Source organism: Convolutriloba macropyga, chromosome 3 (genome assembly GCF_964194025.1).
Source record: "Convolutriloba macropyga chromosome 3, txConMacr16.3, whole genome shotgun sequence".
NCBI classification, from domain to species: Eukaryota; Metazoa; Xenacoelomorpha; order Acoela; family Convolutidae; genus Convolutriloba; species Convolutriloba macropyga.
In genome coordinates this window covers 33,096,574-33,110,910 of record NC_134470.1, presented here as the reverse complement: position 1 = coordinate 33,110,910, position 14,337 = coordinate 33,096,574, and the positions used below count along the sequence as shown (strand labels likewise).

At 33.1% G+C, this 14,337-nt stretch overlaps 1 protein-coding gene across 2 annotated transcripts in view; it reads left to right on the top strand.

Moving 5' to 3' along the window:
* Positions 1 to 14,337, top strand: part of LOC142337018 (uncharacterized) — a 148,871-nt gene that overhangs the window by 53,181 nt on the left and 81,353 nt on the right. For both annotated transcript variants that reach the window (XM_075386051.1, XM_075386050.1), the window contains exons 5-6: positions 11,534 to 11,689; positions 12,010 to 12,186. In XM_075386051.1, the coding sequence (XP_075242166.1) occupies positions 11,534 to 11,689; positions 12,010 to 12,186 (333 nt within the window). The remainder of the gene's footprint in view (positions 1 to 11,533; positions 11,690 to 12,009; positions 12,187 to 14,337) is intronic.

The window sequence follows — 14,337 nt, the reverse complement described above, 5'->3', positions numbered from 1 at the left end:
GCATAGGATGAAAACTGCGGGAATAGCGTGCCAGAAGGGCATGTGCAAGTTGAGTTTCATATTAACCTTAGCTTCGGCTCAGGATGTGTTCACAGCTAAGACTGTATTTGTGAACTTGCTATTCAACAAAAGTTTATTGCTACATGATTTTGCAATTTTTGTTATATTAACTTCTGCCTAATTGTATTGAGCTTCATTTGGTCATTGTTTATCTGAAGAAAATTAAAACTAAATCAACCTCCAGAAACGATTCTCAGCAAAAATAAGTGAAACAGTCTTTCAGAGCTCAAACGAAATCCTTAAATTTAGGTGTTTAGGTGAACAAATTTTGTTTGTTTTCAACGTCTGCTTACACTCAATGGGCACCAAATGGCTCCAGAGGCGTTCTTTTCTTAAACGAAATTCTTCTTTATTAGTGTTCAAAACTCAACAACCGTAGACAGTATGGCTTTGGATAAGCAAGTACAATAAAATTGTGAAAAGTGGCGAATCACTTTACCTTAAAATTGAACCATTGAGTTCGACTTCGAGTTTGTGGTCTAAAAATAGTATTCAAGGATAACTGACTTTTACAAAAAGACTTCTTTTTTAGTGTTCAAAACTCAACAATCGGAGGCGGTGTGGATTTCGATAAGCAAGTATAATAAAATGGTGATGCTTGGTCAATCGCTCTACATAAAAATGGAAGTTTTGAGTTTGTGTCTGAATTTGTGATCTAAAAAACACTATTCATAATTGACTTTGGAAGAAGACTACTTTTAGTACTAAAAACACAATTATTGGTGACCGTGTATCTTTGGATTATCAAATATAAAGAAATGTGATAACTTGGCCTATCGCTCTATTTAAAAGTCAAAGTTTGAGTTTGAGTTTGAGTTTTTGATCTAAAAATGGTATTCAAGGGATAAATACGTCATAATAGTTGAGTTGTGTTATAAAGTTGCGAACGCAAAACAATTGAAAAACGTTCCAACAATCTATTTAAACTACAGCTATATATGTGTTAACAAAGCGAAGGAGACTTTCTGGTTTTACTTAGCTTTTTGATATAGTTTACTATATTATATAGACTGTATTAACATGTCTATTATGTAATCTTTACTGCACGAGTTCTACAAGCATTCCTGAAGACTATAATTTCGCATTTTTCTCTAGAAAAGAACAGAAAAAAACGCATGATTTTCCGAAATCAGCAGTGTTGACATATTTTACCAGTAATTCTTGAAAAGAGTGGTTAGTGCAACTTCTTAAATGATTAATTTTCTCTGAAGAATGTTCGGTATATGAACTTCAAATATTGCAAAATAACTATAATGAGACACTTTTAAGTCATGACCACAGGTAGTAGTAAACATTTTTTTTGTTGTACTCAAAAAAGGAAACCCCTAAGGGAACTAAAAAAATAGCAAAGGTAAAGAAAAGAAACGTTGTCCACGTTAACTTTGTTTTTTACTTGAAAGTCTTAAAATAAAACAATGTCTAGCTGACATAAAAAAAATTTAGATTATGCAAAACAAAGTTTTATAAGATATCCTTGTCAAACAAATGTTTATGAACAAGCTGATTTTTCATTACTACTTTAACAAATTTGTACTTTTAGGATTTCAATGTTTTGCGTGGAGAAAACTCATAAGAGAACGGACAAGTATTCACTTCTTGCTTTTATTGGAATTTCGTTCTGATACGTTAAATGCTTACTATTCTTGATACCATAGCTTTGTGGATTAACGAAGTTTTGCGTCCGCGTTAATAAATACTTAGGTTTTAGAATTTTATGAATTACCTAAATAAAATACTGAAATACTTCATATTGACACATAGCTTTAAAAGCTACTGAGTGAATTCTGTGAAAACCAAATGTCCCATGACAAACACAAGTTGTTGCACATGTATACAGAAAACACTAGTGCATACTTACGTCTATGGTTCAGATTCAGCCTTTGAGCAAAACTTGTTTGTTATCTACTAACAGAAAAGGTGAGCAGAGGGTTTCTTATCGTTCCTCAAAATAAACCAAGTCATAACTAAGCAAAATCAATACTATTGTACAAATAACTTGATATTAAACGTACGACTTAGAACCAGTTACTATATAGAGTAGAAGCAATTGTAACCATAAAATTCAAACAATAAGGCCAATAGGTGAATTTACATGAATTTGATTTATCCTGTTTATTCAGTTGCATTATTTAAGTTAAGGTTATTTTGCTTAACTGGAGCACACTGTGGGCCGAATTGTATTCCGTAATAAACAATTGCAAGCCTAAGTACTCACTCTCTTTTTATCTCAACGTTTGCTGCAACACAGTAGAAAGCATGTATATACGCTTTTTTGGTCACAGACGAGAGAATATTCAAGAAAACTAATAAAAGTGCTTTTAGCCGAAAATATTATGCAAGAATTTTGCAGAGCATACTGAACTTCTCATACGCACATTGCAATTCTTCTGCTTTATGCGTAGCATTCAGATCAAATCTTGAAATGTCAATGTCTGAGGTAATTACGAGAAACTTCAATCCATTTTACAAAAGAAAACGAATTAGAATTAGTCTAACAAGTTTAACAACTGAGGCCTCCTCGATTTGTTTTAGCTATTCAATGGAAACTATTTGGCTAATTAGGCTAATAGAACGAATGCTAACATCCCAGCCAACAGTTTGCATTTATTTTTAACTCAATACTTGCTTCTCAAAATAACATTTTAGCGTTTTCATTCTTGACTTGTATTCCATTCAGTTAGTGTATGCCAAAACCCAAACTCAACTGCCGGTTTATAACTTATAATGTATTATATCCTAACGCAATTTGAAGGCTCATTTCACTGCACAATTGTCTATCAAACTCGATATGTAAACAATATTGCCTATATACAACAAAGGAAGGACAGTTCAATCTCAAGCTGGACTACCTTCGACCATTGCCTCATACCCAAAAAATTTATTGACTTTGTTACTACATTACCTAATATAACCGAAGAAGAAAACTTTATCAGCAACTCAACCACCTCGGTTTCTGAAGTAACTTCTCAGCATATGCCTAATCTTTTGACTTCTGACACAGGATTACTTTCAATGGACATCAAGAGGATTTTGCGCAGTTACGATTTCGAAAGTATGCCCCTCTTCAGGAGCCAAGAAGAATACTTCGCTGCTTTAGAAGATTTGGAAAATCTGTGGAAAAAGCTCGAATCATACAGAATTGAAACCAAACTAACCACTTTTCACGATAAAACTGATCATACTACATCATCCACATCCGATGATAACAGAAAGACTGTGATATCTTCCATCTTAGAACGATTCCCTAGTCTTCTTGAAGAAAACTCAAAAACTGAAGAAAACTTCCAGGAAATTAGCACTGAGCTATCGTCTAACAATGCTCTACAAAAGAGGAGTCATTTTCGTGTAGTTCGAGGATGTGTACTTCACAGTGGAAAAGTTCCAAAAAGAATGAGATTCGATGAAAATGTGAGGTGTTCATGCGACAATAATAACAAGAACTGAAAAATTCTTGTTGATTAAAGCTTACGAACTGAACGTTGGTTTTCAGTATTGAATTGTTTCTATTTATAATCTGTTATTTTGAGATGCATGATTTAACTTTATTGTGTATGCCTATTATCCAAAATATAGTAGTTGCAAAATAACTCCTTTAAACTACAGTTTGTTGATTATACGTCCGAGAAACAGGAAACAGTATTCGGCCTGTGCAAAGACGTAGAAGGTCAGAAATTTGTTGTAGAGTAGGATCCCGAAACCGTAGATTATTGTTCTGAAAATGTTGAAACGGATATGCGCAAGAGAGTCAACGTTATAAAGAGCTGACTTTAGAAAACGCCGCAACTTGTTTTGATTTAAATAGAGCCAAAATCAAAAAGTAGCTGTTAATTACCCTAAATTGTTAGTTGATTCCTAAGAAAATTGCTCGAGTGGGTTAATTGGTCTCATGTTCTGTTATTATAGTTTCGTATCAAGTCCCAAGAGCCGCTAAGGCATGGCCATGGTCCGCGATGGTTTCAAGATAATTATTTTTTAATTCTTTTTCAGTGTCTATACTAGGAGATACTAAATTTTCTTTTCTCAAATACTAGGCTATGATTGGTGAAGTATTTAGTAGTCCCAATTGAGAAGTCAATTTAATTGACCACAAAATTTAGCTTAAATTATCAACTAAATATTTAAATAAAATGTTGGCTCTTTTTTAAATCGGTCCTTTTCACTTCGGCTCTTTTGCAAGTCACCGGTTGAAACAAAAATTCAACCTGACCACTTGATTTTTTTGAATAAAAATACCTATATTGTGAGAAGTTCAGTCTGCTCTGCAAAATTCTTGTATATTATTTTCGGCTAAAAGCACTTTCATTAGTTTGCTTGAGAATTATCTTGTCTGTGATCAAGAAGGCGTATATACATGTACTCTACTGTGTTGCAGCAAACGTTGAGATAAAAAGAGAGTGAGTCCGTAGGCTTGCGATCGTTTATTACGGAACACATTTCGACGCACACTGTGCTCCAGTTAAGCAAAATTACGTTAACTTAAATAAAGCAATTGAATAAGCAGGACAAATCAAATTCATTTAAATTCACCTATTGGCCCTATTGTTTGACTTCCATGGATATAATTGCTTCTAGGTTATATAGTAACTGGTTCTAAGTCGTACTTTTAATATCAAGTTATTTTTACAATAGTTTTGATTTTACTTAGTTATGACATGGTTTATTTTGAGGAACGATAGGAAACCCTCTGCTCACGTTTTCTGTTAGTAGATAACAAACATGTTTTTCTCAAAGGCTCAATCTGAACCATAGACGTACGTATGCACTGGTGTTTTCTGTATACATGTGCAACAACTTTTGTTTGTCATGGAACATTTGGTTTCACTGAATTCACTCAGTAGCTTTTAAAGCTATGTGTCAATATGAAGTATTTAAGTATGTTATTTAAGTAATTCATAAAATTTTAAAACCTAAGTATTCATTAACTGGGGCGCAAAACTTCCTTAATCGATAAAGCTATGGTATCAAGAATATTAAGCATTTAACATATCAGAACGAAATTTACAATAAATGCAAGAAGTGAATAATTGTCCGTTCCTTTATGAGTTTCGTCCAGGCAAAACATTGAGGTCCTAAAAGTACTATTTTGGTAAAGTAGTAATGAAAAATCAGCTTGTTCATGAACATTTGTTTGACACGGAAGTCTTATAAAACTATGTTTTGCATAATCCAAATCTTTTTTTTGTCAGCTAGGCACTGATTTATTTTAAGTCTTTCAAAATAAAAAACAAAGTTAACGTGGAAAACTTTCCTTTTTTTACCTTTGTTAATTTTGCAGTTCCGTTAGGGGTTTCTTTTTTTGAGCGCCACGAAAAAAATGTTTTCATACTCCTGTGAGACCGCTGATTCTTTTTTCATAGCGTAAATTGCAGATCAATAAAGCTTTATTGAAGACTAAGGTTTTGCTATATGATTACTCGCGAAAAAACTTTCTTTTACGTAATGATTCTACCATTTATTGTTATAGAGGATACAAACTTTCATGAAGATTGAAATCATGTTAAATTAGAATGGTTTTTTGACAATCGTGGCAATTAGCAAAACACATAGTAGAAAAATTCCACCTGTAAATGTTTTACATATTTCTGTTTTATATATTTCTAACATTCTTTAAGCTCAGAGAAAATTACAATACTGCATTAAAAAACCCGGAAATCAAGTTGCCTATTTGCCTCTATAATGAGGATTTGTTTTTTGACAGTTGTTTTTTTGTCTTGGACTCAGTTGAAAGAACTCAAATCGACTCTTCATAGGATCCATAACAAACACACATTTGAAAACATAGAAACCTTTTTGGAAAGACACCATTAAAACGAGGTACACAAAGCCAAGAATACTTATTAACACATGGGAAAGTAGAACACTAATTTCCAAAAATTTTGAATACTTTAAACTTGGAGATTAATGTTCTATGGATAGCAGTGTTTTAACACTGGAACCTTTTCCAAACTGACCAAAAGAATGTAGAAATGTACTTGTCAGTTTGACGATGGCATCAAAGCGCCTTATCTGAAATCTACTGTCTGTGATGACGATTTTAATGGTAGCAAAAGATCACAGTTAGTTGTGTTAACTGTTATCTAATGTGGTCATGACTTAAAAGTATATCCATATTAGATACTTTGCAATATTCAAATTTCATTAGCCGAACATGCTTCAAAGAAAAATAATCATTTAAGAAATTGCACTGACCTCACGTTTCAAGAATTACTGGTAAAGTATGTCAACACTGCTGATTTTGAAAAATCAAGCGTTTTTTCTGTTCCTTTCTAGAGAAAAATGCAGAATTATAGTCTTCAGGAATGCTTGTAGAACTCGTGCAGAAAAGATTAAATATTAGACCATGAGAATATAGTCTATAAAATACAGAAAACTATATCAAAAAGCTTAGCAAAACCAAAAGGTCTCCTTTGCTTTTTTGACACATATATAGCTGTAGTTTAAATAGATTGAGAGAACGTGTTTCAATTGTTTTGCGTACGCAACTTTATAACACAACTCAACTATTTTGACGTAATTATCCTTTGAATAATATTTTTAGATCACAAGCTCAAATTCAAACTCAAACTTTGACTTTTAAATGGAGCGATAGGCCAATTTTTCACATTTTATTATATTTTGTAACTCAAAGTTACACTGTCACCGATTATTGAGTTTTGAATACTAAAAGTAGTCTTTTTTTCAAAGTCAATTATCCTTGAATAGTGTTTTTAGATCACAAATTCAGACAAAATCTCAAAACTTCCATTTTCATGTAGAGCGATTGACCAAGCATCACAATTTTTCTATACTTGCTTATCGAAATCCATACAGCCTCCCATTGTTGAGTTTTGAGTACAAAAAAATCATTGTTTTTTTTAAAGTAAATTATCCTGGAATACTATTTTTAGATCACAAACTCGAATTCGAACTCATTGATTCAACTTTTTAGGTAAAGTGATCGGCCATTTTTCACAATTTTATTATACTTGCTTATCCAAAGCCATACCGTCTCCGGTTGTTCAGTTTTGAACACTAATAAAGAAGAATTTCGTTTAAGAAAAGAACGCCTCTGGGACCATTTGGTGTCCTTTGAGTGAAAGCAAAAGTTGAAAACAAACAAAATTTTGCTCACCTAAACCCTTAAATTTAAAGTGTTTGTTTGAGTTCTCAACCCAAACAAGACTCTTTCACTCAATTTTGCTGAGAAACGTTTCATGATCTTGATTTTGTTCTTCATTTTCTTCAGATAAACATGATTAAATGAAAATCAATAAAATTAGGAAGAATTTAATGTAACAAATATTGCAAAATCAGCGCTAAACTGTTTTTGAGTAGCAAGTTCACAATTACAGTCTTAGAGTCTTAGCTTGGAACATATCATTAGACGAAGCTAAGGTTCATTATGAAACTCAACTAATACATTGTCATTTTGGCAAGCTGTCCCAGCAGTTTTCAGCTTATACAAAATGTTCAAACTTAAGCATTCAGAAAAACTTGCGTACCACCTGAAAATTGAAACAACAGGTGACTCTGAATAAACATACGAAAACAACTATATAGAATAAAACCTCAGTTTTTTGGATAATGTAGGTACGTTGTAAAGTGTTTGTTTCAATTAAGGTACACATTATGGAATTTTTGAAGCAAGCATGTTTCTATAAAATCGATGTTATAAATAGACATAGAGCAACGCCATTGTGAACCAGTCAATGTTTACGCTATACAATCCTTCATATTATAAAATTTGAAAAAGTTTGGGTTTCATATCTATCAATTAATTGCAAATGGAATCAGAGGTCATACATTGAATAAACAAAATAGCATTTGAAAAAAAACAACTTATTTTCATGATTAATCCCTCATAAATGAAAAAAGTATATAAAATTTGCACTTCAAATAAAGAACATAGCAATAAAACTTATTTGAAGTTCTAAAAATTAGACTGGTTCGCTAAACAGTAAAACCCTACATTTATTTAATTAATTAAATATCAACCTGATATATCATACCATGATTTTTATTGTTAGTTAACAAATAAACATTGAGTTGAAAATTACTGAGTTAATGTATACGAGAAAGCTTCAGCGTTTTTCATATCTTTGAAAAAATTTCAATTACTTAATGACTTGTTGAAAATATTGGCGGGTAAATTATATCGGTCTGTGTCAGTCAGGACACATTAGCTTGAAAAAAATAAAAGATTCTGTTGTTTATGCTCAAAGTGTCTCTAGCGATAAGAATTGTTTTCATTTTTTAGAAAAACAGAAACACATTGTTGTAGATAATTTGTAAACAATAGGTAATATTCGAAGGTACTAAAAGGAAGTAGTAGTAGGTACCAGTGTAACTTAGAACCAATAAGTAGTTGTAGTAGTTAGTAATAGTACCTAGTAGTAGTTGTAGGTAGTACTAGTAGTTAGCAGTAGTAGCAGTAGTAGTAAGTACTAATTGAAGATAGTAGTTGAACGTAGTAGTAGTAGGGAATAGCAATAGTAGGTAGCAGTAGTGTTGTGTTCAATTCTAATATGTTCGCCAGACTACTTAGCCCAATTATATGTTATAAAGACTCCGCTCCTTTTATTTTTAGATTCCTTTGGATTTACCTCTTTCCGATTCTCTAGGAAATATCGTTACGGTAATCTCATTTTAAAACAAGGACAGAACAATAAGTAATCCAAAATATTAACACAGGGTTACTGAACGCAGTAAATTTGATCCAAGAAGACATTATAATGAACGTTTTCGATTTCTGGTTGCTTGAGTTGCTCTGTTACCTTACTTGCAGTGTTCAATATTTGAATTTATCGGAAGCATTTACTGTAGATGCGTTTCGCTATTGTTTAATATTTCAGTCCCAGCACGCAATTTCCATTATTGCTATTACCAATACGCAATCAAGACCTATACATTTCTGAAGCTGTTTCTAGCAACCACCCACGGATCCATAGTTTGTGTTTGTTCTTGCTTAATTGATAAAGTGGCTAATTAACTTTTGAAAATTTTAGCGCTTTTTACAGTTCCAGTGCAAACTACTCTACTTGTACATCATTAAACTTTTTGTCTGATTCAAGCTCTTGATGAATTCCTATCATTCTGCTTTTTTAAAGCAAAACGTTCAGCTGCTCCTGCATATCATCGTTTTTCCATCTACTTTTTCGGTTATTTACAGAGTTTAGTTTTTTTAATTAGCTCAATTTATTGTATATCTCTGAACAATTCATCTCATATATATCTTTCCTGTAAATTATCTTGCTCATTCATAGACGGGTAGCTTAATAAGTGTAGAGAAATTTGTTTTCAAAAAAGCATGCTTGGAACATCAAAAATTTGTTTTTGTCTTCTGTGTTGCAACATTTTATCATTTTCTTGCCAAGGATTAAAAGACAAAGAGCATGAATTTAATTTTTTTCTGTAGAAATATTGATAGTTTTTAATGTGGTATCTAAATAGGCGTAGAAAATTCAATTTTCAAAGAGCATGCTCAGAACATCAAAAAATTGATGTCGTCTTCGGTTGTGACATTTTGCTTGCCAATGTTTAAAGGACAGAGTTTATCAACGCTCTAGGTCAAAATCTGTTTGCAAGATTTAATATTATTGGATCGTGCAGACAAATAACAACATTCTTCTAGGAGATTAAATTGCCCTCCAGGGCTTATCTCCCGCTCTCTCTCTCTCTCTCTCTCTCTCTCTCTCTCGTCTGACATGCAAGCATATAAATACATTCAGACTTATATACATACACTACACTGTATACATATAGAAAAACATACACACATAATACCAAGAAAGTCTTGACATATACACACTTTAACAATTTATACACACAAACATACATTTCAGCTTATACTCAAACAAACATATTACTAATCTTAAGCACAGTTATATTTATCTTTAAACAAATATACACTTTCATAAATACAATCATTATTATATACATGAATGCGCATAATTTTATACATGAAATTTTCATTCTTTCCTTTCTTTCAATTGTTCATTCATACATAAAAAGTACAATTTTGAACACATGCATGCAAACATACGCACTTGTTTTGATAGAAACATACATATTTACACATGTATATAATAAAAATGAAGACAAGCTTTCCACATCATACTGCACATTTCCAGAAGTATTGTCAACAAAAACTGCTTCTGACTGCTCTTTGACATATTTCAGACTATTTCAGAAACTGAGTTGTTCCCGTCCTACTTGGCTGAACAAAATGAAGTCCACAAAAATCACTTTTCAGTGCTCTTTCATAGCGCAAAATCCATTTCAGACCATTTTGGGACTTCGAAAAATATTGGCATTTTTTTCTCAAGAATTTGAAAATTTTGTATGTTTAGACCCCCATACTGCATATGTGAAAAAAAGTAAAGTCAACAAAAAATCACTTTTGAGTGCTTTTTTATAGCGCAAAATCCATTCCAGACCATTTTAGGACATCGAAAAGTTTTGGAATTTTTTTCTCAAGAATTTGAAAATTTTGTATGTTTAGACTCCCATACTGCATATGCGAAATAAAGTAAAGTCAACAAAAAAATCACTTTTGAGTGCTTTTCATGGCGCAAAAACCATTCCAGACCATTTTAGGACATCGGAAAATTTTGGAATTTTTTTCTCAAAAATTTGAAATTTTTGTATGTTTCGACCCCTATACTGCATGGGTGAAAAAAGTGAAGTCAACAAAAATCAATTCTGAGTGCTCTTTCATAGGGCAAAATCCATTTCAAACCATTTTAGAACTTCAAAAAAATTCAAATTTTTTCGCAAAAATTTTTGAAATTTGAAATTTTTTTCAAGGTTGAGGCTTTATAGGAAAATTTTTAGTTCTATAGAAAATGAGTTTTTACCGTCGCGCAAATGAGAAACTGCTCTAAGTTGCCTTAACGCCAGCACACCACTAACCGGTAGCTGCTATATGACTGGAGGGAGGGGGGTCCGGACAACCCCCCCCATGCAAAGAACTTTACCACCGAAAAACTTATTTTCTCTCAGTGAAATCAAGTTTTTTGTTTAAGTTTCACCAGTCAACGTATCACAAGAAAAGTCTCTCAGACTGATGAAACTTAAACAGAAAACTTGATTTCACTGAGAGAAAATCAGTTTTTCGGTGGTAAAGTTCTTTGCAGGGGGGGTCCGGACCCCCCCCTTCAGTCATATAGCAGATGAGCATTCTACTGCCTATTTTGAATGAACCAAAAAAAACCATCAGAGCCCCACTAAGGTGAGCCGGAACAATAAAAGTGAAAAATAAGCGCAATGTAAGCAATGTGAAAAAAATTGTGTCAAATATGCTAAAAACAAATTAGCTGAAAAAATAAGAGCTTAAAAAAACAAAAAAACGACACGATACAAATAACTTTTAAGAAACCAAGAGATGGGCAAAAATAGCGGCAATCCCAGGACGAGCCAGTTAATGCATTCTTTTGGGTAGGAAGCCAACGACCATGAGAATTAATTTAAGCATTCCAAGAAATTTTTTAACCAGATGATCCGGATGAGCTGCAAACTGGAACGGGAATTACATCTCTGGATTTGTTCACCAATTACACTTTCTCGATCTATCAGATGCACTCTTGTCCCCATACTTCAGGTTCAGTTCTGCATAAAAGTGAAAAGGCACTATCCAACACTATCAGAACAGGTCAGTGGTATACAAACCAGATATTTTTTAATGAGTTTAATAAAAAGGAGTAGCCATGCTAAACCAAGTTGTGGTTATAAGTATAAAAGCTTCAAAACGGACTACTTGTTAACCTAAACTTAACTTACCATATGAAGCGGAATCTTATTTCATCATGCATGTTTTATTAAGAAGTACACATGATTACTGAAAAACCTAAGATCAGAACCAAAAAAGTTTCAGTCCATTCAATTTTTGACATTTATTATTACTATTATCATGTTCCTATTTGATTGTTTTCTTTTCAATTAAATTTTGTTTTGTCTGGGCTCTTTTTTCAGCGCCCAACGGAGTTAGCATTTCTGTCTCAAATAAAGGATCGACATCAATTACCTTCTCAATAAGCGCTCAGGATTTTGACTGGTCTCTTGACTACATTATGCGAAGAGATGGCACAATTGTGGGGACTTTCACGCACCCGGAATACTTCGGAGCTGGAAACCAATGGATTGACACAGGTAAATTAAAGTGAACCCTAGTATTGCATATCCCAATCTGAGTAAAAAGTACGATTTATCGTCTTGGGGGTGGAGGAGTGACATATCCAAATTTTTCACCCCCCGAGCAGAAATTTCCGAAGTATTTAAATATTGGATATTCAGATTTAAGAGTAGAGGGACAATGCAATTTATGGAAGAAAACATTTGAATTCTACAATTCCGGAAAACCGATCCTGGCCGTGTTTTGTAAGAGGGAAAATTTTTGACTGATTGATGTTTCAGTTTTCTCGTTGTAACGTTTATTACCCCTAAAATTTTTGCCTGAAAGTTATAGTTTTTGCCATTTACCTATAAACTGTAATTGTGACGGCTGCTCTACTATCAATGACAAGGAGAACTTTACACTGCTCTGTTTGTTTCAGCGGTTTCAAATCTGTCCGGATGGAACGTTTTTGAAGTTAACTTTTGTGAATTGGATTATCCACTATACTGCAGATTACCGATGCATTAGTTGATCCTCATTTTCAATAGTCAATAATTCAGTTTTGTTTTTCAACAAACTGTTTTGCGCAAAATCCCAAAATGTTTCCGAATAAAAAACGATTAAAACTTTGTTCGGGTTTTTGTTTATAACTCAAAGCATAAACTCAATTCAGGAATTTCGGTTCCTACAAATTGTAGCGTAAAAATAGCTAAGTAAAATTTCAGCGTTCTATTACTAAATTAAACAAAATATCACAGCTACCATAAATACAACTGAACAGTTTTCTATTTTAATGTCAACAATTCTCTTTAATAACACCAGAAACTAGCTAAGATAGGCTTTGTTAGAGCCAGTAAGAAAACGGACTCTGCACCCCGTACAAGTGTTTCATACTTTGGGGCTCTGCTCCTCCAAATGAAAGATTGAGAATATCAATGTTAATCCCTTTTTAAAGCCAAAGTTAACTTGTGCTGTACAATCACTAAGATGAGCTGCGGAAAGACTGTAATTTACTGCTCAAAATTTTGCTGTTTTACGCACTGTATGTCAATTTTGAAAGACAAAATTAACGAGTATCAACTGATTTTGGGTAGTTTTTTCAAGCACGGTTGATTGAATAAAGATAACTAATTTTATAAATGCTCTGAATACCTTGAGTTTGGGAATCAGGATACCTCATATGGTGCCCCGCGTTCTCTGAAACTGTACAGGTATTGCTGTTTAGTTGTGTTATTTACCTACAATTTAGCTTAAATATAAAGAGCATGTGTGCTAGTATTGTAATTACCAGTTATAGCTACATAAGTGTGACATTATCCTGCTTAAGCTTAATTTCGGTGGATCTTGGCAAACTCGATGGCGACAATTTAGTCTACATGGAGATAAAATGTGCATAGGGAAACTTAAAATACACTTTATATGCAATGTTTCTGAACTGAGTTTGTATTTAATTGAACTTGAACGCAGTTCATAGCAATTATTGTAAACGTGTGCGTCTTTTTTATGCAAACTTTTTTGGTTGACAATTTTTCGCTTTTCTGCTAGAACATTCTTTGACTTCTCAAGTTACTTTTTGACGCTTCCGTTCTTCATTTTTGAGTAATCTCTATTGCTCCAAAGTAAAGCTAATATAAAATTGGTTGCAGAAAAGGCGAGGTAAGTGATCTGTAGCGCAGTGGTTACTGATTGTGGCTGTGGAGCGGGAGGTCAGTGGTTCGAATCCTTGCGGGGGAAAGGTTTTTTGCACCCATAAAGAAAAATGGATCTAGACTACAGCCCTTTAATTAAATTGCCTCGCCTGTCGTTCAAGAGAAATTCTTCCGACATTTGTCGGTTTATGTTTTATTATTGATATATGCTGGATCAGCGCTCTGACAGTCAATTCCAGGTAATAAAAATGTCACTTAGTCTGTATGAGACCGTATAAGGTATCAGATAAGCTGGGGATAATGTCTTCTATGTGCCATACAATTTTGGTAGATCAAAAGATCTCCAGACATATTATCAACAGTGGTGTTGTTTTAAAACGTGAATGTTTCTACTGAAAGCAATGTGTTATCATTATTGAGCCAAAGACGTAGCGGAAACTTTTCATTGCATAACCTATGTGAGTAACCTTTTAATTGAAAAGCCTGAGCAGAAATAAACTGTAAGACAAAAACAGAACAGAACATTTCATTTTAAGA